Below are 25,497 nucleotides of genomic sequence, written 5' to 3'. Positions count from 1 at the left end.
TGAGAAACTTAGGAACATAAGTTATTGAATATAAGAGAAGACCTTAAAGTTAGTATGGAGGATTTTTGCGAATTTTTTAAAAGACCCAACTTCTCCACTTAAACAAAATGCACATGCACAACTCTGGACCCGCTGGCGACAGCATGGAGGAGCCAATTTCTCCTCGGTATGCTCAGTTTAAAAGTTGCTGTTCTCATAGGTCATACAAGCTTACGGTGCCCGAACGTCAGCCCTAACCCTTAAATCCCTCAATTAGTACATAGAGCGGGGAATATACACTCACTGGCCACTTTATTAGGTACACCTGTCCAACTGCTCGTTAACACTTAATTTCTAAGCAGCCAATCACATGGCGGCAACTCAGTGCATTTAGGCATGTAGACATGGTCAAGACAATCTCCTGCAGTTCAAACCGAGCATCAGTATGGGGAAGAAAGGTGATTTGAGTGACTTTGAACGTGGCATGATTGTTGGTGCCAGAAGGGCTGGTCTGAGTATTTCAGAAACTGCTGATCTACTGGGATTTTCACGCACAACCATCTCTAGGGTTTACAGAGAATGGTCCGAAAAAGAAAAAACATCCAGTGAGCGGCAGTTCTGTGGGCGGAAATGCCTTGTTGATGCCAGAGGTCAGAGGAGAATGGCCAGACTGGTTGGAGCTGATAGAAGGGCAACAGTGACTCAAATAACCACCCGTTACAACCAAGGTGGGCAGAAGAGCATCTCTGAACGCACAGTACGTTGAACTTTGAGGCAGATGGGCAACAGCAGCAGAAGACCTCACCGGGTGCCACTCCTTTCAGCTAAGAACAGGAAACTGAGGCTACAATTTGCACAAGCTCTTCGAAATTGGACAATAGAAGATTGGAAAAACGTTGCCTGGTCTGATGAGTCTCGATTTCTGCTGCGACGTTCGGATGGTAGGGTCAGAATTTGGCGTCTACAACATGAAAGCATGGATCCATCCTGCCTTGTATCAACGGTTCAGGCTGGTGGTGGTGGTGTCATGGTGTAGGGAATATTTTCTTGGCACTCTTTGGGCCCCTTGGTACCAATTGAGCATCGTTGCAACGCCACAGCCTACCTGAGTATTGTTGCTGACCATGTCCATCCCTTTATGACCACAATGTACCCAACTTCTGATGGCTACTTTCAGCAGGATAATGCGCCATGTCATAAAGCTGGAATTATCTCAGACTGGTTTCTTGAACATGACAATGAGTTCACTGTACTCAAATGGCCTCCACAGTCACCAGATCTCAATCCAATAGAGCATCTTTGGGATGTGGTGGAACGGGAGATTCGCATCATGGATGTGCAGCCGACAAATCTGCGGCAACTGTGTGATGCCATCATGTCAATATGGACCAAACTCCCTGAGGAATGCTTCCAGCACCTTGTTGAATCTATGCCACAAAGAATTGAGGCAGTTCTGAAGGCAAAAGGGGGTCCAACCTGTTACTAGCATGGGGTACCTAATAAAGTGGCCGGTGAGTGTATAGTGGACTTTATTGTGAACTCAGTTAACTGACCGTTCAGACAGATAACTGCTTTTTGCTCCCCATTTGTCACACAACTCCTCCTCCACTCCGCGTTGCCTGGGCCATCTTTGTTATTAGTCGCTGCTGTCGGGTAGCGACAGCCTATCAGCCGCTGTGACATCAAATCCCATAATGCTTTGCGCAATCTGGGTTATATCTAGCTCTTCTGAGGACTTTCTTTTCTTCTCATACACTTCATAGTCACTTTTTCTCAATTCTTTTTCAAAGAACTGCAGTAAGAAAGGTGAGCTTCGATAACTGAAACCATAGATCACCACAGATGTACGCCTGAAGTGCGCATGTGCAGAAAAAGATAGCTAACGGGACGAGCACGTAGGACGGCCTTAAAGGAATAGTACACCCAAAACATGATTAGCCTTCATTTTCTACTCACCCCCATGCTGAACAACACTCTGGAGTACTTTTTTGATATCTCAAATGCATCTGGAGATCTGGGAGGCTTCTTGCTGTCTGCTGACATTCAAATAATGGAGGTCTATGGCGCCCGAGGCAGAAAGGTCCATAAAAGTCCACAAAAAACGTGTCAATATTCCTCCATACTGCTCGTCCAATGTATTCCAAGTGTCCTGAGTGGGTAGCATCCAGAATTTACTCGAAACGAAGTCATTTAGAATGTTTTTAGAGCATAAACAGTAGTGTATAGGATTTGCTGAAAGCGCGTTCACGAGCCTACGGAAGCCGGCAGACCAAACCAGATGAAAGTGCGCATTCAGTGTCTGCTCTGCCGATAATGCAAGCTTAGAAGAAGAAATGTGCTGTTTACCTGTGCAAAGAAAGAAACAACGAAAGAAAAATGTCTGAGGACTTCAGTGTTGAGGAAGAGCATGAGTTCTTTGCCGAGCTGAATGCGCTGGTTTGGTCTGCCGGCTTCCGTAGCGTCGTGAACGCGCATGTGCGCGCTTTCAGGAAATACTATACACTACTGTTTATGCTCTAAAAACATTCTAAATGACTTCGTTTCGAGTAAATTCTGGATGCTACCCACTCAGGACACTTGGAATACATTGGACGAGCAGTATGGAGGAATATTGATACGTTTTTTTGTGGACTTTTATGGACCTTTCTGTCTCGGGCGCCATAGACCTCCATTATTTGAATGTCAGCAGACAGCAAGAAGCCTCCCAGATCTCCAGATGCATTTGAGATATCAAAAAAGTACTCCAGAGTGTTGTTCAGCATGGGGGTGAGTAGAAAATGAAGGCTAATCATGTTTTGGGTGTACTATTCCTTTAAGTAAACACATCACCAGAATGATTGACAATTGACAAGGACCACTTATTTTGATGATCCACCAGGAAAAAGATAATCCTCCACGGATGCTAATTAAAGTAGCTAGCATCCATCCATCCATTATCTGATACACTTGTCCCAAGTGAGGTCGTTCAGGGGTGCTGGTGCCTATCTCCATTAGTCAATGGGCGAGAGGCGGGGTACACCATGGACAGGTTGCCAGTCCAACACAGGGCAACACAGTCATGTTTTTGCTGGAGTAACCCGAGAGAACCCACGCATGCTCAGAGAGAACATGCAAACTCCATGCAGAAAGACCCCGGGCAGGTTTACATTATTTTTTTTTTTAAAGAAATCTGTTCCAGGGATGACTGCACATCCACATGAACTGCATGTCAAAAAAATGAGGGAGATTTACACGGTTAAGAGCTTTGCGAACAGGCTAGCTATTAGCCTATTGCTACTCCTGGATCTCTATTTTAAAGGAACAAGCTAAAAAAATGTGCATCTGGTACCATTACAATAAAAAAAACTTCATAGTGTATATATAACTTCTATTATTGCAACTGATGCTATGTTATCTTTTATAAATATATAAAAAAATTCATTAGCTTTTTCAAAACTTAATTTTTGGGGTTATTTAGAAACCTCAGACCAACTTGCTCGCAATGGCAATTTACAACTATCAAAAAAACTCCAAGATTGGTGTTTATTTGCTAGCTGATTAAATGTTGGATGAAACATCAAACTCTGTCAGCTCATCATAAATGAAGCACAATGTATTATGGTAAAAATCTATTCTTTGCTGAAGGTTTGCAAGTATTTCTTCTAATCTTAAAACTTTGAAATAACTTGAAACAAAACATGAAGTTGGCAGTGTTGGAAATCACTCCGCTGTACTTAATGCATTTTTCATTGTGTTCACATCTGGATCTTACAAAAATCTTGGGAATGCTAATTGAAAACAAAAGCAGAAACAGCCATGGGGCTATTGTAAGATGATTTGGCACACTCATCATTGCATCTCCCCTGTCCCAGAGCTGCTGGCGGTTGACCGCCTCAGGCTTTTCTGGATATAAGACTTTGATGTCAGCCGGGACAGGACAGCACAGCCGTCCCACAGGCTCTGGGCAGAAACACAACCTTCAAACACTTTAATTTTCTTGGACCTGGAGTCCTTAGAGGATTGTTGACAACCAATTAATGACTGATGAGGAGACACAAGGTGAAGGAATTTTATTTATATATATATATATAGACCAGTAAGGTCTGGTTAGTAATAATACATGCAGATATTTATGCTGATATGCTAAACCTTTCAGCTTGTTGACTAAACTTTTAGTTTATTCAGTTAGTGAAACATAATAGAAAAAAACCCTTTTTGAACAATAAAAGCATCATCTTCTATTCAAAGCCACCTGATAACATTACTGATTAAATTCCTCACCACTATTATCACACATCATAGGCAACAAAACTGTCTTGATGGTTCTGTCTGTTGTTTTTTGTATTACTCTATTGCACTCGTAAATTACTACAAATGCTGTTTAATATTCCTCAGAAACAATAAATGTATTAATAAATGTAATTATTAAGGAAGTAAAACTACTGTTCTGTTACGCTAAAATCAGGAAATGTCATATTTTGCATTTTTGTAAGATTAATTTTACTCTCTTCATCCTCTGACATGGGAGCTGGCTCGCAGCTCGTCTGCCTGGCTATGTGTTTCCTGGACTGTGGAGCTGGTTTACAGTTGCCTTTTGTATCTATGCTTCTTTTTCTATGTCTGCTTCTGTCTCCTTAACCCTAGTCGGCCTCAGCAGATGGCCGCTCACGCTGAGCCTGGTTCTGCTGGAGGTTTCTTCCTGTTAAAAGGGAGTTTTTTCTCTCCACTGTCGCTACAAGCATGCTTGGTGTGAGGGATTGCTGAAGAGTCAATGAGTTGATGAGGTCAGCAGGTTTTCCTTAGAAAACCTTGAATCAGTCTGACATTATCTGGTTGAAACGTCTTTTTAAAGTTCCTTATGATAACGTGTGTTGTGAATTGGCGCTATAGAAATAAACCGAATTGATTTGATGGTGAGGTCATAAAATCTGAGTGACTTAAAGTAAATGAGTCGGGGTTTTACCATAACTACGAGGACTAGAAACTTTACTTTGGACGACAAACTCGTATCACTCTGGATTTGCTTACTTAAAGCTGTTCCTAAGTTTCTCCATATTTATTGACATTTAAACTAACTACATTTGTAGTTCGTCTGACTTCTTTCTGTATTTTGCTATGTTTACCGGTTTTTATTTAACCTGACTGTGTAAAGAAGCAAAGCAAAGCTGGTTGTTTGAGCTTTTATAATCTAAATTCAATGTGCTTTGAATTACACTGCAAAAAATTGAAATCTAAATAAGTAATGTTTTCTTAAAATAGGTGTTTGTCTTGAATTGAGGAGGTAAAACAGACATTTTACCAATGGAACAAGACAATTTACACTTAGAATAGGAAAACACAATTGCATTGTCTTATTTCAAGTGCATATTATCTAATTATCTTATTTTAAGAGTAAAAATTCTCATTCCATTGGCAAATCATCCCAATTAACTACTAAAATTAAGGGTAAATACACTTGATTTGAACTTATTTCTAGATCATTTTTGCAGTGTAAAGCATTCTACTAAAATCTGTGTCTGGATGTTTGGCTTTGATATTTGTCCCTAGTGGAGCAAAACAATCCCACAGCATGATGCTTCCACCACATCCCACGATGGTGTGAAGCCTTAGTTTTCAAACAGAGAGAAAATCCTTGTATAGTTGATGCATTAGGTTTTATAAATGCTACCTAACAGACTGCATTTTCTCTCTGTCATGTTGCTGGAAGAACGGCAGTCCTTGTTTTTTCTATTGATGAGCACATTGGTGTTCCTAATATTTAAATGTAATGTTCAGTAACGTTATCACATCAGGAAATGTGCATGTTTAGTCTGGAAGGACTGAAATTTCAGGTTATTGTCTAAACAAAATAAAAAACTTGCCTTTATTTTTGGGAGCCAAGTTGCATTAAATCTAATCAGGATTACATCAGTAGCCAATTTTTAATTAATTGGCGAATTAATTGTTTGGAGGTGGCTTGCAACAGATCCTATTATCAGCTCTTATTATCCACATAACTATTTTATTATTACAAATCATTTTTAATAGGAGGTTATATTAGGGAAAACTGAGCTGATCACTGTATTGTTCATAGTTTTTCGTCCCAAAAAATATACTAAACTACATTGGTGCAGTTCAACAAAGTACCACAAAATGTTTAAAAGCTGTTGAAATGAGTTCCAAACTAACGTTAATCTATTAGAAGCATTTTGTCTCAATCACTCGATACATATTGTGTGGCTACTTTCTACAGTGAGATGATGCATTAATGTTTTAGAGTATCAAAACTGTAAAATCTTATATTCAAACCTCCAATTGGGCATCATTTTAACGATATGCAAGATAAAGAACAAGGACCAGAGTTTCCCTTCCCTGTGTAGAAGCTGTAGTAATGAGGGCGGCAGTGGCGTTGGATGTTAGCCTGGGTGCCATTCCGAACTTAGTCCCGCCCACAAGGTTTAAGGTCGGGAAGTTCGGTCAGGCATTGCTCAACTGTAGCGCTAGTATGCTAGCACAATATCTGGCGGGCCAATCAAATTGTCAGGGCGGGCTTTATACGATGATGGACAGATGATCAACAGTAACGTAATCAACCACGTGACCAAAGCGCGCTTGGGTGACAACAACAATGGCTGCCGCTGGAGAGTTGAGGTGTGTAGATTCTGCTATTAGGTCTGTTCTAGAAGATATCGACAGCAAATTAATTTTAAAAGAGGAACAGAGAAACGCGTTCAAGGCATTTGTTAAAAAGAAAGATGTTTTTGGCGTCCTTCCTACGGGATTCGGCAAAAGTTTAATTTATCGCTGGCTCCCTTGGTCGCTTAACATACTCTGTTACTCTTATTGGTTGTAGATCTATCCAATTGAGTGCAGAGGCATTTTTTTTCCTGCTTCGTTCGAAACACGCCCCATAATCACAGCTCTATGGAGCAGTATCAGACTCATATTCTGACTAGAATTGAGTCAGACTAAGTCAGGCTAGTTGGATGTAGGAGTTTGCCCTGAAATGGAAGGATTGATCAAGCCCCGACTCCGACTTTCAGTGTCCTTGGGCAAGACACTTCACCTGCATTGTCTACTGATGGTGGTCAGGGGGCCAGGTGGCGCCAGTGTTCTGTCAGTGAGCCCCAGGGCAGCTGTGGCTACAATGTAGCTTGCCACCGTGAGTGTGTGAATCGGTGAATGCATTTAGTGTAAAGCGCTTTGGTCAAGTCTCCTGACTTGAATAAAGGCGCTATACAAGTACATGCCATTTACCATTTGCTTTCAAAATGGTAAAGCATTAAAGCATTATTTGTGAAATAAAAAAAATATGAAAAGTAAAAAACATTTTTGCATCAGAAGGTGTCTGGACTGTTGCATTTTAACTCTAGATGGAAATCCCAAACACGCCTTTGAAGCTGCTGATGTTAGTCTGTAGGTTGGTCCTGAATCTTCTCCCACCTTATAGAGCAGTAAGGAAAGTCTATTGAGACCAATAAGCTGCCGTTTCTGCGTGCCGCTGTTAGGCCTCTGCCACATCGCATTAGTCTCGACGTGTGAGCCATGATTTTGCTTGCCAATTGCGTGGCGTCTCGCTGCCTATACATATTCATGCCCAGCCTATAAGTGTCAGATTGAGATGTCCTTCCGGTGTCCATGACAGCAGGTTATTAATATTGAACACCTAAGTGAACATTTTAACTAGATGAAGAGACATGCAGGTCACTGCGTGTCACATTCCTCACACCCTCTGTCTTCTAGGACGATTTAACACTTTTTTTGGCAAAGATTCTAAAAAGAAATATTAGAATCAAATATCTGCTTTAAATAATGATAAGGTATTTATAATTAATCTATTTACAGCTGATTTTATTTGTCTCTGTTAAAAAAATCACCAAACACCTGGCTCTGATTAAAATTATTATTTTTTTTCTCAGAATAGCAACGTCTGAACCAGTGCACCCCCCCATCGCTGGGTGTGGCTGCTGGTTTAGGGTCTTCTTCTTAAGCAAGGAACCGGAGGCTCTCTGGCTGCAGCGTTTGATAGGATGCTGGCTGCAGGCGCCTCGTCACGGTAGCTGAGAAGAGGTCGCCGGGGTCCTCCCGCTTGTGGCGACGCCCAGGGGCCGTCAGCGCAGCAGGGATCCCGGGTGCCGGCGAGGTCTTGAGCAGAGCCGCGCTTCGCTTCATGAAAGCCTAATGAAGAGTTGGGGGTGGGTTTGTGAAAGTGTGCTGCTATACGCCCACAATCCTGCAGCACGGGAGCAAAGAGAGGATAAATGCTGCGAGCAGGAAGGACAGTTAGAGATGCAGCTCAGGAGAAATGAACCGATTTGATGCCTGCATTTATTGCTGCAAGGGCCATAGGACACATTTTCTATATGAGTAGTAGTCATTAATAAATAAGGTCTTACAGGAAAGCCCACGGAATAAAAGAATAAAAAAGATAGATTCCAAATGGTACAAAACTTAAAACTAAATCCAGGCACTTATCTTTGTGTGTAAAAGAGTCGTATTAACACAATTAAATAAACTTAGTGAATACATATATAAGAAATGAAGTTAGAATTGTAAGAAACTTAATGCATATCAGCTTCTATATAAAAGCTTTGATTTAGAAAATGACTTATTTCTTTCTAAAACACAAACATTCACATTCATCCCGGAAATTGCATCGTTTCTTTTTCAGATGGGAAAATAATCCATCCATAAAAGTGTCATTAGGTTCCAACAATAAAACTTACAGCAGCTTCCAACTGATCTTTTTTTTTTCCTTTCTCTAAAGTAAACCGTACTGTACATACAATAGTACACCTATATTCACGATAAATACTACTATAAGCTGCTCCAGAAATAAACAAACAGAAACATTCAGACTGAGATGATTCTGCCGAGCGCTCGGCGAGGTCCTCTTTGGTTGAGAAGCGCCGGCCGATCCGAGCCTGGAGAGCCGTACATACTGAACATCCCGCAGCCGATACGAAGGTCAGCCCCTTCCTCAGACAGACACGCCATCCTCTACACGGTGGGTTTATTTAATAAGCCCAGAAAACAGCCGCGTCAGGAACCAGCGTGAGAAACAATCCTCCATCGGCAACCTTTTCTACTGGATCTTCTTCTTCCGGCTACTTTTGCCCTCGCTGTACTGAACCTGCAGGAAATCAGAACAAAATAATTTAAGTGTTAAATGAACAAAATAAAGACCAAAGACATGAGTAAATAGATTCAAAGCTGTAATGAATTCAAGGAAAGGAAGTCCTCCTGGGTTCAGCCATAACCTGAGGGGAAATATTACCAAAGCAGGGAAAGTATTCATCGTTTCTATGAATCCTAATTAAAGCATGAGTCGATTATACGCAGCATATATTTCTCAGCAAAACATGGCGATATAAAAGCGTTTGGATGTTACTGTAGAGTAAGCTGCTTGATAAAGAGCGCTAACGCTAATGAGTGGGATGCTCATCACCTCGGCTGTACGCACACACGACGACCGGAGCATCTCTATGCTTCATAAAGTGTCTTTCACTCAACTGTGTGACCCAAGGGCACAGAGGAAGGAGACAAATGGAGTTTAACAGCTTAGAGGGATGGAGCGAGTGAGGAAAATAAAGACAGGGGAGCAAATGAAGGTCCAGACCAGATGAAAAGGAAGCCCGGATGTTTCTTCTGAGCAATAAATGAATAAAAAGTTGTTGATGCAGCTTTTAAACTCTGAGCCAGTTCATCCGGCTAAGCAGCTGTGAGGGACCTTGAGATGCTCACGGCCACGCATGGAACTAAAGCAGGAGACAGTTTGTAACACAAGACCTCCACCAGGGATGTATCACCACCAAAACACGAGTGAAATTACACAGGGCTGCATAATTATACAGAACAGAGCTAATTATACAGACAAGAGGGAAGAAAGCCTGGGAGTTGTTGTGCTAAGAGGCAGAGCCGGCAGCCTCTGGGATTTCAGGCTTCCTGGCTGGCTGATCCTGCCCAGCTTACCTTCTGCACATCTGAAGGCACCCTCGACAGGAAATCAAGCACCTCATTGTTGTCGATGCAGTACGGGTTCCGTAACTTCTTGGTGAATTTATTGATACCTAAAACAAAAAGTCACACCAGCATATCATTAGGACTAGTCTCTGGTGGCTGTGCTCTTTGTTTCCACACAAACAAATGCTTGGAGGAGAGGCTCACGCCGTCCAAGAAGCGCTGCTCTCAGCACCAAGGTACGCAGCGCGCTCTCACTTTTGGACGGCAGATACGCGAGGATTAAGTCAAATTTTTTTTATCTTTGAGTCAAAATATTTGAATGTTGGAAGCCATGGCAGTTAGCGCACACACAAACAAACAGAGACTCCTGTTGAACTTAAAAAGATTGGCTGAAAACAGAAATGTTAGAAGGAATTTAATTTGTCTTTCCATTTTTAGTAAGAATTTCAGCACCTTTTAAAAAAACAAAAAGAAAAATCCTCTGGATTTTTCACATTTTTTCCTTAGGTTCCAATTTTAATTCAAAGTATTTTATCGGTATTTTAATGTGAAGGGAAGTAGTGCATACTTTGTTGCTTGAAGGATGAATGATCATACACTTTTATTTAAAAATAAAAATCTGAAAATCCATTTATGCTCAGCCGTGTGATTTAATACTTTCCCTTAGCACCATTTAGCTACAGCTACATATTCTCAGCTCAAAAAGGTTTGCACTTTGACTAGGCCGTTCTAAAACATGCAGTTGCTTTTCGTCTAAAGCATTAAATCCAAGCTCTCTCTTTATTCAATGTTATATATATAAAAGTCTGAGGTTGTAATGGTGCAAAATATGAAGAAGTTGAATGTGAATGAGGTTCTTTCTAAATGTTCTGCAGAATAAAGCTAAAAAGCAGCAATGAAGCATCATCTTTTCTGAGACTCACCCCATATTAGGACCACGTAGCGAATGGGGATGAAGTATGTGACGACTGCAGCGATGATAAAGACCACAAGCGCCAAGGCAGACAGGAATGGCACCGACCAGTTAAATGTGCTGTAAATTTAAATGAAAACGACATTTAAAATTAAAAGCGATAGAGTTGTTTCATTTAATGAAATGACTGCTGTGAGAGTCCAGCGGAGGAAGACTCCTGAAATGATATTAGAGCGCTGTAATTCCGGCAGATATGAACTTCTTACTTTTTAATCCTCTCTCCGAGGCAGGCGATCTCATCCAGCAGGTTCTGGACGGTGATGATAATGTCTTGGACCATGTGGATTTTATCTATCAGGCCTTTTCTCTCCGACTCCTGTGGAAGAAAACAACATAGTAATTAAACAACACTGGAAAAAAGTTAACGATTCCTTTACCGCAAAGGAAGTTTGGTTAAATTTTATTCTCCTCACTTCAGTTAAAAAGAAACATATTAGGTACATTTTGCCCAAAATACAATGCTAAAATTCATAAAAAAGGAGCAGAAAAGAACCAAACATTTACATGAGCAGTTTATATTTTGCTAAAGCACAACTGAAAACTTTTACTAAATACACTGCAAAAAATAGAAATCTAAATAAGTCTTTTTTTCTTGCAATAAGTGCATTTATTCTTGAATTGAGGAGGTAAGTGAGACACTTTGCCATTGGAACAAGACAATTTACATTTAAAATAAGAAAACACAATTGCATTGTCTTATTTCAAGTTAATATTATCTAATTATCTTATTTTAAGACTAAAAATACTCATTCCATTGGCAAATTCTCTTATTTACCTACTCAAATTAATGATAAATACACTTGTTTTGAGACATTTTTTCTCCTTTTAACATAGTTTTTGCAGTGTAAATCCACATAAAAACATATGATGCCTTAAAAAAAAAATCATTTTGCCAACTTATATATATATATTTATTTATAACCATTATTACAAACAGATTTCTTGTTTTTCAAAAGCTGTGTCATATCTATAGATTTAAAAGTTCAGATCCAAACTCTGAACCTTGTGGAATGCCAAATGTATTTTTCTATGTTAACTATTAATATTAGCTACTCAATCATACTTTCTTCTTCTTTTAGTTCTTTAATAAATTCAAGGAACAACATCTTAAACCCACACTAAGTCTAACTTAATAGGAAAATGTCATGTTTATTATTATCAAAACAACTCTTAATGTTTCATTCAAAGATGTAACTAAAAACAGGACTAATGGTTACTATCAATTTTGTTTGAATGTTAAACAAAAGATCTTTTTCATGGCTGAATTTGAAAATTTATGCTGGTTGAAGAGTTTTACCAGGTTTTAAATAATAATATATCATATTCTAATAGAATGATAGTAATATTTGAGGTAATTCACGTTCAGTTGATGAGAATGTTTAGGTTGTAGAGATCTACCCTGCAGGTCGGTGCATTATGAAACAGAAGAAGTTTTGTTGGGAGGTCGCTCTACAAACGCCTGTAAGAAGAAGAACTGCCTTAAAGTAAACAGCAGGGACCCGGCTCTTTGAAGGTCTTTGCTCAGAGAGAGAGACTTTAAACTCAAACATGTCCACATCAAAAGCACAGAGACTAACGGATGGTTGAACATCTAAAGAAAGGAGATGGGCTGTGTGAGGACGCTGCAGACACAGCCGGGATTTTCTCCCAAACCGCATGTTGAGACAAACGGATAGTCGAATATCCGTCAGCCCTTTGGCCGCTTCAGGGTCGCGTTCCCAGTGGAATCCCTATGAGAACCGCAATGAATCAGACCTTTCAAAACGTCTACAATAAACCGCTGTCACTCTCAAGACATATTCCATAGCCTAAAAGCATTTCAGCAGAGTCAACACTAACTTTCAGAAAAGAAGCATGTCTAAGTGCTGTCATTAGTTCTATATTGATGGTATTATGTAGTTGGTTAAGCTCAGGGACTTTCCCCAATGCAGCAGAGCTTTTCCCCCGCCCCTCCATTTCCATATGAATAAGTTGTGACAAGTGGAAACAGGTTGGTGAGATCTTCATTAGGCCTAAACGTCTTTTGGTTTAAAAAGGAATACAACTGGTGGTTGGCATGAATCAAAATGCGGCGGAAGATTTAGCGCCGAATAAAAGGCTTAGCAACACACAGCCATAGATCAGACAGGGAGATGCCTCTGTCAACACGGGAAAAATCATAACTCTGTTTTTATTTATCAGCACACAAAAGTCAATACAGAGCTTCTAAAAATAAACCGCCCTTAAAAGGTACGTACCTTTTCATCATCCTCTTCCTCATCCGCCAAATCCATGTTGTCCTGAAATTAAAACAAATAGCACAATCAAGACGGGAGCTTTAAAGGAGTCGCTAATCGGAATAATAAAAAAATAATTAAAATAACTTTGTGTTGCTAAAACATGTAAAGTTTGGACTAAATCCTGCAGCTCAGCAGTGACCCTTAGATTAGCCTCCTCAAACAGCCGGCCCTGCGGGGTCGCAGGCCGACGGGCAGCACCGGCTTTTTCTCAGGCTCACACTCGCATACCAGAATATATTAACAACCTATAATCATGGTTAGAACATCAGCAGCACTCACACAAAGGAGGTGTTTAAAAGGCTGCGCACCACATAGATCAGTATTAATAAACAAGCATTAGTGTCTCTTTAAATCTGCGCTTCAAGCTGGAAAAAACACATTTAAACAGTAAAAACAATGGAAGCATTTATTTTTTTTAATCTTAAAATGAAAAGATGAAACATTCGCATTGAGTTTTTAAAATCTCACTCTGAAAATGGAATAAAAATACAGCAAACACTGTATTTTTTATTTTATTTTACTATAAGTATAGTTATAAAAAGCATTTTATTTAACAGTGGGAAAATTTATCAAATGAAAGGATGGACTGGAAGATGTGGGTGTGGTTATCTGGGACTTTAAAGCCAGATGTCATTGCTCCTTTAAAGCTACCCCAATGACTGAACATAATGTCTTAATGAAGATAAATATCAATTAAAAAATATTCCCACCTTTTTATTCGATTGGTGCTGATGAATTCTGCCTAACACTGGTTTAAACGTCTCTCCTCGCTGAGTCACATTTGTTCTAGCTGCACACCTATTAGTACATCTAAACAGGGTCAACACTTAAAGAGACAGTTTTCTACAAAAGAGGATTAGGGCCACTGAAAAAAAAAAGAAAAAAAAAAAGTTCACTGATTTTTTAATTTTATTTCAGTTTAATATGGGAAAAAGTCAGTCTGACTTTTTTCTCAGAATTCTGAGATTAAAGTCAGAATTCTTCAGATAACAAACATGTTAGCATCAGGCCGTAGCCATGTCTGTTTTAGAGACTAGCTCTCTTGTTTTAATGACCTTCTGCTCCTCCATTAATGAGGGGACCCCTCAGGCACGTAAAAAGTTGCCTAATTCCGTCACTTTCCACCAATGTGTCACTGGCCACCTCAAACAACTCACATCTTTGTCAGTTATGCTGAGTGCTCCACATCTCTTCCTTCATGGGGCCCATCTACATTAAGATCCAAAATTCTGAGATTAAAGTCAGAATTCTGAGAAAAAAGTCAGAATTCTGAAATAAATGTTAAAAATCAGTTTATTTGTTTATTTTTTTTTTAGTGTCAAGCGTCAAGGCGCAGCAAAAGGACCCGCAGCGCGTTTTGAGCAGCTGAAGCAGCGCGTCGGGAGCGTTCAAGCAACTGCGTGACGCGCAGCAAATGCGCTGCTGCTCGAGATGGAAAAATTTTTACATTTGCTGCTCGACGCGCCGCAACAACTAATCAGAGAAGCTGATCTGGGAGCTGGCAGGGAGTCAGACACATCGCTGATGATCAGAGCGCTGTGATCACTCCTCTGAAACAGTTTATTGACGCATAAATTAACTTAAAATGCAGAAATCTGCCGGCAGAATATGTTCGCTTTTATTATCCTGCTGCCTGCAGTTTAGATTATTTAGATGGAAAACACCTACCAGCTGCCGCCGCGGTGAACCGCGAGGAGGCGACCCGGCCAGAGGCTGCTGTTGAAGGGATTCCTACTGAGAGCGCACCGCTGGTATGTGGGGGTCTGAGCGGCTCCGACAGAAATAATATTGGAAGGCAGGTTGATAATCTGGATCAACTGACTGCACTGATTAAGTTTTCAGGTGGATTTTCTCACTTATTAAAACATATTAAAACTACTTTATTCCCACTGATCACAGCAAATATAGCTGCAAGGCAAAGAAAGGATAGAGTAGCTCCGCCCAACGCGCGTCTGACCCACTTTTGCACCGCGCAGCCAGAGCAGCAAAGCTGCTTCAGCCGCGCGTCAGAACTAACTGGTACAAGCAGCAAAAATGAAGCAGCAGACGCGATTTTGCTGCTCTTGCTGCGTCCGGTGTGAACGTAGCATGAAAGTGGTGATGGTCTAACTTGAGTAAAGTCTTTCCTTCCTTTTGTTACAGTTTATTTCTATCTGGTAAATACTGTATTACTTGGTCAAAAAAAAACCTTAATTATTCACAAAATAAAGCAAAATGGTGAAAATATAAATCAGTGACTGAATATATCCTGAACACACTTCAAATTAAGATCTAAGCGTCACAGTCTGTGCTGATGTGTCGACATGAGGGGCTTTTTTTCTCTGGAGAATCACAGCAGTTTAACTCTAAGAAAAAAAAAAACATGACTTTTTCAGAAGAGAGCATGAACACGTTTTTTTTTCGATTTAGTGCCAAAACAAGAGCCAAACTGCTGCCAAATTACCAGTGAAGCTGAGGAGGGACAAAAACTGAGGACAGGGAAAGCTACGCTTGTAAAGGGCAAGCTCTATGAAATAGCTCCCGATATAATAATCTATTATATCAGCCTATTTAGTGGGCTTTCTGTGCTTTTGTATCCTGTTATTTTTAATTAACACTTACAGGCATATTTCAACGGTTGCCATGGCAACGTATGAGCATCTGATTTTGAGCATAAAAAAAAAACGGTTTATTGGGGCTCATTTTTAACATGATGAAAGAGAAGAGTGGGGAAAAAGTAGGCAACGTTTCAAAGCTGAAGGCAGGGCTCTATCTGGACTCACCACGTCTTGACTGACTCGTCCAGAGCGGACCTGGAAGTAGTTCCATGTGATGAGCAGAACCAGGAAGAAGGGCAGCATGTAGAAATCCCAGTACCACACCGTGAGCAGAAAAATCTGCAGGAGGAATGGAAATATTAGCACAGCCAAAGAGAAGGAGGACGAGACATCCTGAGCTAACGGTTGATCTGATGAGTAGCATCTTGGAATCATCTTAGCTCTAAACATCAACCATGACCAACTCTAGCTGCAGTAAACCCCTGCTTAAGTGTTGACATTAGGAACATACGCCTAATTGCTATTACACATCCTGTGCACCTTAAAGCTTTGAGTGAATATCAACACTGGAAAAAAATCGAAATCCAGATAAGTTGTTTTTTCTTAAAATAAGTGTATTTGTTCTTGGATTGAGTATGTAAAAGACAAATTTTGCCAATGGAACAAGACAATTTACACTTACAATAAGAAAACACAATTGCATTGTCTTATTTCAGGTGCATTTTATCAAATTTTCTTATTTTAAGAGCAAAAATACTCATTCCATTGGCAAACTATCTCATTTACCTACTCAAATTAAGCGTAAATACACTTAATTTAAGACATTTCTACTTATTTTTTGATCCTTTTTCCAGTGAAAGTCACCTGATGCTGGGATTTCATGTTATAGAACAACAAAAACTAGAATGCAAACAAAGTAAAAAGAATTATTACACGGTTTCCACAACAATTAATGCATATTGAAATGTATTTGATATTTGAGCAAATAATTTGTTACCTGATGAATAAGAAAATGAATAAAATGTAGCCGGACACTGATCCTAAACCTATAACTTTAGTTTAGATTGGAGCATATGAAACAAGTTAAATTCACTTTAAAAACAGACTTCAAATTCAGTCTAATTATAAAGAAAGGTCTCTAAAGATATGCAGCTATAAAAGAAACCAAAAGCCAGTCTGTAAATCATCAGCTGCAAATTCAAATTATGGAATTTGCTGAATGGAAATGTGCACATTTTGATAAGTATCTTTTTTTTTTGCAATAAAAAGTTATCAGAGTGAGATATGGAAAATTGTTTATTTCGCAAAACTGCTATGGAATCTCTTTTTTTTACCCATTAAAACACATGATCATCAGCAAGACTTAACTATTTAGCTAAAAAGACAAAGACGATGACAGGAAGAAGCTGCAGGAGGATAGTTTATTGAGTTATCTAGTAAACAAACGTATTGGTATTACTTTAAATGCATTTCATATTTAATCGAAAACTTTCTGTTGAAATTGCATTTTTCTTAATAAGCAGCTTTGCACACATTTATAATAGAAATCGGCAAATACATGATGCAGTTTTTAGATTCTTGCAAAGTATTCCAGCTTTTCCAGTTCAAGATCTGAATGCTACTGTCAAATATTCATGTCACACTGCAAAAAATGTAAATCTCAAGTAATTTTTTCTTAAATTAAGTGCATTTTTTCTAAAATTAAGGAGGTAAGTGAGACACTTTGCCAATAGAACAAGACAATTTGCATTTAAAATAAGCAAAACACTATTGCATTGTCTTATTTCAAGTGTATAATATCTATTTATCTTATTTTAAGAGTTAAAATACTAATTTCATTGGCAAATCATCTTATTTACCTAATCAAATTAAGGGTAAATACACTTACTTTTAGACTTTTTTACTCATTTTTAGACCATTTTTGCAGTGCACAAAACATCAGAGAGAAAATAAAAATACATGTTTGGGGGTTTAAAATGACCTGTTTTTATTTTTTATTTTGAGCTAATAAAAAAAGAGGAGAACATCTGGTAAAGACATCACTCTCCTCAGAGGCACCGCTGGACATAAAAGTTATCAGATCAGACTGCTCCTGTCTACAGCCGCCGACAGCAGCGCTGGCTTTAATGTGCCGAGCACTCTTCTCTGTGTTATCATAAGCCAGAGCAGAGCCGTGGAGAGGAGGTGGAGGTGGTTTCTCATTGCCAGGGTTATGTTTTATTAGGGAGGACTGAGAGAGCCTGGATTGTGAGGGAAACCAAGTCACGCTTTAGTGGAAACGGATACTCAGATCATACAGATTGTGATAATTGGAGCTCATTTCAACTTGAAAGGCATTACATAGACTTCAGCAGTAAAAAAAAAGGGATCTGGGAATATTATCCAGATCTCAGAAAATACTTGGGAGGGGAAAAGGAGAAAAGGTTAGGAGAGCTACTGAACTCCAAACACTTTCAAACAAGTGTTGGAGGAAGAGTTTGCATGTCTCAAAAAACAAAGCCATCCCACACACTCATTAAACTAAAACATGAATTCAATATTGTCTGATTTCTACTAATTTTAATGAACAACCGAATAAGGGATATTCCTGAGTGGGGAAACGGCTGTGAACATAAATGACCACTTCCTGCTGCAGCACTGCAAAAACGATCTAGAAATACGTACAAATTTCTTAAATTAAGTGTATTTATCCTTATTCTAAGTAGGTAAATAAGATAGTTTGCAAATGGAATAAGTATTTTTACTCTTAAAATAAGATAATTAGATAATATGCACTTGAAATAAGACAATGCAATTGTTTTTTTCTTATTTTAAGCATAAATTGTCTTGTTAAATTGGCAATATGTCTCTTTTACCTCCTCAATTCAAGAACAAATGCACTTATTTTAAGAAAAAATTACTTATCTAGATTTCGATTTTTTCCACTGAGCTACTTTCAGTGAAATTCAAGGATTAATGTGGGGCTTGTTAAACTCCTTTTATTACTTTATTAACATTGAACAAAAGTAAAGAATTTAGTTTACTGGGCAGCTAGAGGGTTTTCAGTTCACCACCTTTAAACATAAAGATATTAAATCGTTTGATTGGTTAGCCAACATGGCGGATAAACAAACTGAAAAGGATAGCGATGAAAAAATACTTTTGAATCTCTGTCAAGTGAGTATTTTAACAGATCAGGAACAGAATCCAGTCGACTAACGGGTCCAAACTCCTGATCCATATGTCCGACATCTCGTCATGATAATAAACATTTTTAGGCTTTTTTTCAGGCCACATAAAGAATCCACCAACCTGAGAGCGATGCATTGCTCCACATCTCTGAGTCACGGATAATAACATCAAAAAACGTGTCAATAAAAAACAAATGTCTCAAGCTCCTGTCAGGTGAGAACTGATCACCTGGTGTGACATCACTGGTTTTGTTTGGTTGCTAAGGCGGTTGCTATGGTGGGTTCTTGGATTAGACTGAACAATATATGACGTTTTAATGGGGTTCATTAACAATAACCGTCCAGATAACCTCATCGTGAAATAGCTAAAGCTCTATTCCTCTTATTAAGTAGCTTTTCATCCCATCTTTAAGTTTACCCTTTTCATTGCTATTGCTAGTAGCACTTAGCTATGGGTCAACTACGTAAAGTGCTTTATAAATATTTAGGATTACAACTAGGGCTGAAACAATTCATCGGATTACTCATCATTAATTGATTATGGAAATAATTATCAACTAATTTATAAATCGATTAAACATCAACTGGAGTATAGAGACTGTAAAACATGCCTTTAGCTGATAGAGCGACCCACTTAGAGCAGTTATACCAAAATTGTAAAAGAATATGGAAACAGTTTGCATTTAAGATAAAAAAAAAAAATGTAGTCTGTCAAAATGTTCTATCCAGAACTCCAAAAATGTAAAAGTTTTAGTTTCATCCGGTTTAGTTTCGCAAAAACTATTTTTTAAGGAACCTTTTTCTAACCGAATGTTAATCGATTAATTGAAAAAAATACAATAAATCCACAGATTATTCAATTTGCAAATGAATCTTTAGTTGCAGCCCTAATTATAACCATTTTTGAAAATCATTTCTATCCTTGTTTCCTCCAGCTTTATGGTTTTGAACGTCATCTTTCGTTTAATTCCTCTAACTGCCTGCAGGGCACTCACTTGATTGGTCAGAACACACCAGTTTGCACATTTTAAAATTTGTGATGCATTCTTTGCAATCACCTGCAAGACACCGGAAAAAAAAAAAACTAAATCTAGATAAGTCATTTTGTCTTAAAATAACTGCATTGGTTCTTGAATTGAGGACTTAAAAGAGATATTTTGCAAATAGAACAAGAAAAAATTACATTTAAAATAAGAAAATACAATTGCATTGTTTTATTTCAAGCGCATATTATCTAAATATCTTATTTTAAGAGTAAAAATATCTAATAAATCTCATTTACCTAATCATATTAAGGGTTAATGCACTACAATTTAATAAATGTTTTCTTATTTCTAGAACGTTTTTCCAGTGTATTTCACTGATTAAATAAACTGCATGTGCAGTTTAGCACCTCTTATTCTGAATCTTTGAAGATCATGCTCTAAGTGTACAACCCTGTTTGGTAAGCAGCGCAAACAAGTGCTGAAGAGAACTTGGATGATGCTGCAGTTTGTTGTTGCTGCCTTGGAGCACCGAGATCATGAGTTTAATCCCAACCTGAGGCCTTTCTGAGATCCTTCCAGGTTATACTATTAAAATGTTACACAGAATTTACCTAGTTTCTCTTCCTGAACCAACAGAGCGCAATTTGTTACCTTATTTTTTTTAAGTACATTATATAGGTTTTTTTTTAGTTTTTTTTTTTTACAGTGTATTAAGGTATTAAACATTAAAAACTTTGTGTCTACGTGTGAAAAGATGGTCATAAACACCCATTAAGATGCTGATGGCATCTCACCCAGCAGCCCACCAAGAATAAAAAGAAGGTTTGGAAAGATGAGCATTAGATGTTATATTGATGTTCTTGGTTTCCCATTTGTTTCCTGATCAAACCTTTTCAACTTAAAGATATTTTATTTTTACCGAACAACGATGCACAGTCAACAACGCTGCAAATTATTCTCAAGTCCTACAGGAACCCCAGAGTGCCTTCCTGCAAGCAATAGGTGTAAAACATAATTGGGAAACCAAATGCAGGAAATTAAAACTCATAATTAGTGTTCACATAATGAGAGACACATTTTAAATATGACTGTTATGTGGGCGCAAATTCACAGTGAATACCAGCCCGGTTAGGAGACGGGGAATCTGGGGAAGTCAGGAGGTACTTTTGCCCAAAAGGTAAACTGAAAACACTTTTTTTTATTTTATTTTAGCGTTTATGGGGAGGACCTCAGCTGTCAGGATTAAGGTGTCTTGCTGATTTAAGGCACATTTCAACTTCTCGTGTGACAACCGGCAGATGGTACAGGTGGTTCATCACTGCATCCTGTGTTGGAGAGTGAAGCTTTGATGCATTATGCTTATGTGGCGGGATTGGGCGGCCATTTATCTCTTCTCACCGATGCTTGACAAGGCAGTGGGCATTAGTGTGAAAACAGGAGTACAGATGGTACTGTCTTTCAAACGCTGCGATGCAAACAGAAGATATGTGTCCTGTATATTGCTCTGATTTTTGCTTGGATGAATCCTGCTTCCCAATACGTGCCTCGACTGTCAGTTAAAACGGGACGATTAACACCACTTTAAAATAAAATGTGAATGCAAGGGGATACTTATGTTTTTTTTCCCTTAAATATATTGTTTTCCATTACATTGTGTGTTTTAATGCAGATTAAATATTTCCCTTTCAAGAGGTTTCTGATTAAACCCCACACTGACCTCTGACCCCTTCCTGTTTGATGCATTTATAGCCATATAAGACTAAATGCACGAGTCCAATCAGATTACAGCTCTACTACAGCTTCTGTTCTTTTTTTTTTTTTTGAGAGAACTGAGCAAACTGGGCTACTGGCAAGACGTCAGCCCTGAAGGGGGGGGCTCCACCCTTTGAGAGCAAACCTTTAGCACCATCTATGGGATGGGAACCGCAAAAACAAAAAGAACTTTCTGTGACCTTGATTGCTTGAATTGTTAATGAAAAACTTGCTGTATGCCATCTTCATCGACTGGGATCTTGGAGAGAAAGAAATGACAAAAATATCTGGCCACACTTTAATTTGCAGTTTAAATTGTACGACTCACAGCCTGCGTTCGGGTTTCTGTCTACACAAATGCATTACGCAGGAGGGAGAAACGGTCATATCTCCGAAGAGCTTCCTAATTGAAACTCAGGCTGAATAACGGGGGGTTCAAATCAAACCGTGCACAGACTGGACGCGGGGTTAATGAGTTGTCAGGAAAGCAGAACAAAAATAGGCCATCTCGACTCCATTGGGACGCCGCTCTCTCCAGCTGAGGCTTAAATCTGCATCCAGGAGACATGCAACACTGAGAGCGTCCACTTCAACAAAGAGCTAGCCAACGGTGTTTGTGCTGAACCCAACGCTGCATTGATTAAGATTCTCTCAGGGAGAGTTCAAGTAAGGGTTGGCCAGACTGCGGTTGTCTTTGCAGGGAAAAAACGAGAGAGAAATGCAGATAGTGTGTTGATAAGAAGTAGGAGCACTAACCAGGAAGGCCAGCAGGCTCCTCTGAACACTCTCCCACTGGAAGCAGCTTTTGATGTACTGCAGAGTAGACGTGATAGCCGCGTAAATCGCTCGTACACGCGCCACATTCCTGGCCAGAGCCTGAAAGATACAGATAATAAACACACAGAGAACAAAAATACTGCATTACTGGAATAGGAAAAACAGCTGTGGTTCCGGTATTTAAAATAACGGGGTGTTTGTGAGATATCTGACTTCTAATCAACAAGAAACATACACTCGAATAGAGAGACATCAAACCTTCCCCCCGTTAAGGATGAATGGTTGTAGTCGGTACAAGAATGTCAGTAATCTGACCTCATTTTGTCAAACATAACTTTAAACATTAAAACAGACAGCAGACCTGCACGTTACAAGCTCAGTCCCTGCTGTATAAGCCAATTTTGGCGTTAGTTAGCAATTGTCTGACAACAATGAGTCTTTGTGGGAAGTACAGACAGTCAGGCACCCTGTCTCGCACCCTGTCTTACACACTGTATATCAAGCTAATGTAGCAGAACAGCAAGCAAGAATTCACTCACTGTTGGGCTCAATTAGGTCTTTGCTCAGCTAATTCACGCAAAAGTCTACAGTTATTCAAAGTTAATAATAGTAAAAAAATAAAACACATATTTGGCAGAAATGTTGTTTATATCTATATATCTATATCTATATATATATATATATATATATATATAGATAAATATAGATATATCTCTCTCTCTCTCTCTCTCTCTCTATATATATATATATATATATATATATATATATATACATACATATACATACATACATACATACATACATATACATATATATATATATATATACACATACATATATACATAAAAAATACATATTTACATATATATACATACATATATACATAAAAAATACATATTTACATATATATACATACATATATACATATACATACATACATACATATATACATATATATACATATATATACACATATATATACATATATACATACATACATACATATATACATATATATACATATATATACACATATATATACATATATACATACATACATACATATATACATATATATACATATATATACACATATATATACATATATACATACATACATACATATATACATACATACATATACACATATATATATACACACATACATATATACATACATATACACATACATATATACATACATACATATACACATATATATATACACACATACATATATACATACATACATATACACATATACACATATACATACATACATATACACATATACACATATACATATATATATATATATATATATATATATATATATAAAATATATATATAGTTTTTTGTAGTTTTATATATATATAAATATATACAGATATATGTAGTGGGTTGTAGTTTTATATATACAGAAAGGATAGAAATATCAGTTTTTTTTATTGTCATTACACAGTCACAAGTACAGAGGAAGGAAAGTAACTCCCCACATTTAATCCATCCCCTTGGGGAGCAGTGGGCTGCCATTGTGCAGCACCCCTGGAGGAGTGTGGGATTAAGGGTCTTGCTCAGGGACCCAGAGTGGCAGTCTGTGGGAGTGGGGCTTGAACTCAGAACTCTGGGTTCCAAGCGCGATTTCTTAACCACTAGGCCACCCACCCACCCTCCCTCCCTCCATCCATCCATCCATCCATCCATCCATCCATCCATCCATCCATCTTCCTCCGCTTATCCGGGGTCGAGTCGCGGGGGCAGCAGCTTAAGAAGGGAGGCCCAGACTTCCCTCTCCCCAGCCACTTCTTCCAGCTCTTCAGGAGGAACCCCAAGGCATTCCCAGGCCAGCCGAGAAACACTGCTCTTCCTGAATCCGAGGTTCGACTATCCGACGGACCCTCCTCTCCAGCACCCCCGAATAGACCTTGCCGGGGAGGCTTAAGAGTGTGACTCCCCTGTAATTGGAGCACACCCTCCGGTCCCCCTTTTTGAACAGGGGGACCACCACCCCAGTCTGCCAATCCAGGGGGACTGCCCCCGATGTCCATGCAACGTTGAAGAGTCGTGTCAGCCAACACAACCCTACAACATCCAGGACCTTGAGGAACTCCGGGCGGATCTCATCCACCCCCGGGGCCCTGCCACCGAGGAGCTTTTTAACCACCTCGGCGACCTCGCCCACAGAGATTGGAGAGCCCAGTCCAGAGTCCCCAGGCCCAGCTTCCTCAATGGAAGACATGTTGGTGGGATTGAGGAGGTCTTCGAAGTATTCCGCCCACCGACCCACAACGTCCCGAGTCGAGGTCAGCAGCACACCATCCCCACTATAAACAGTGTTGGTGCTGCACTGCTTCCCCCTCCCGAGACGCCGGATGGCAGACCAGAATCGCTTCGGAGCCGTACGGAAGTCTTTCTCCATGGCCTCTCCAAACTCCTCCCACACCCGAGTTTTTGCCTCAGCAACCATCCGAGCCGCATGCCGCTTCGCCCGCCGGTACCCATCAGCTGATTCCGGAGTCCCACAGGCCAAAAAGGCCCGATAGGCCTCCTTCTTCAACCTGACAGCATCCCTCACCGGAGGTGTCCACCAACGGGTTCGAGGGTTGCCGCCACGACAGGCACCGACAACCTTGCGGCCGCAGCTCAGATAAGCTGCCTCGACAATGGAGGAACGGAATATGGTCCACTCGGACTAAATGTCCCCCACCTCCCCCGGGATGTGTTCGAAGTTCTGCCGGAGATGGGAGTTAAAGCTCCGCCTAACAGGGGACTCCGCCAGACGTTCCCAGCAGACCCTCACAACACGTTTGGGCCTGCCAGGTCTGACCGGCATCCTCCCCCACCACCGGAGCCAACTCACCACCAGGTAGTGGTCAGTGGAAAGCTTAGCACCTCTCTTCACCCGAGTGTCCAAGACATACGGCCGCAAGTCCGATGAAACGATGACAAAGTCGATCATCGAACTGAGGCCTAGGGTGTCCTGGTGCCAAGTGCACATATGGACACCCTTATGCTCGAACATGGTGTTCGTTATGGACAATCCATGACGAGCACAGAAGTCCAACAACAGAACACCACTCGAGTTCAGATCAGGGCGGCCATTCCTCCCAACCACGCCCCTCC

General features: G+C 39.6%; 1 protein-coding gene across 2 annotated transcripts in view; it reads right to left on the bottom strand.

Annotated features, from left to right (window-relative positions):
* Positions 1–8,967: 8,967 nt before the first annotated feature.
* LOC119773607 (multiple C2 and transmembrane domain-containing protein 2-like) overlaps positions 8,968–25,497 on the bottom strand; it is a 93,074-nt gene continuing 76,544 nt past the window's right edge. For both annotated transcript variants that reach the window (XM_038270663.1, XM_038270664.1), the window contains 7 exons: positions 22,354–22,473; positions 15,915–16,028; positions 13,111–13,152; positions 11,080–11,189; positions 10,824–10,933; positions 9,910–10,007; positions 8,968–9,070 (listed from right to left, as the gene is read on the bottom strand). In XM_038270663.1, coding sequence (XP_038126591.1) covers positions 9,023–9,070; positions 9,910–10,007; positions 10,824–10,933; positions 11,080–11,189; positions 13,111–13,152; positions 15,915–16,028; positions 22,354–22,473 — 642 coding nt within the window. In that variant the 3' untranslated portion in view covers positions 8,968–9,022. The remainder of the gene's footprint in view (positions 9,071–9,909; positions 10,008–10,823; positions 10,934–11,079; positions 11,190–13,110; positions 13,153–15,914; positions 16,029–22,353; positions 22,474–25,497) is intronic.

The sequence above is a fragment of the Cyprinodon tularosa genome, unplaced genomic scaffold, assembly GCF_016077235.1.
Source record: "Cyprinodon tularosa strain WSP-4 unplaced genomic scaffold, ASM1607723v1 ctg770, whole genome shotgun sequence".
NCBI classification, from domain to species: Eukaryota; Metazoa; Chordata; class Actinopteri; order Cyprinodontiformes; family Cyprinodontidae; genus Cyprinodon; species Cyprinodon tularosa.
The sequence above is the reverse complement of the archived record's forward strand: the minus strand, read 5'-3'. Positions and strand labels throughout refer to the sequence as shown.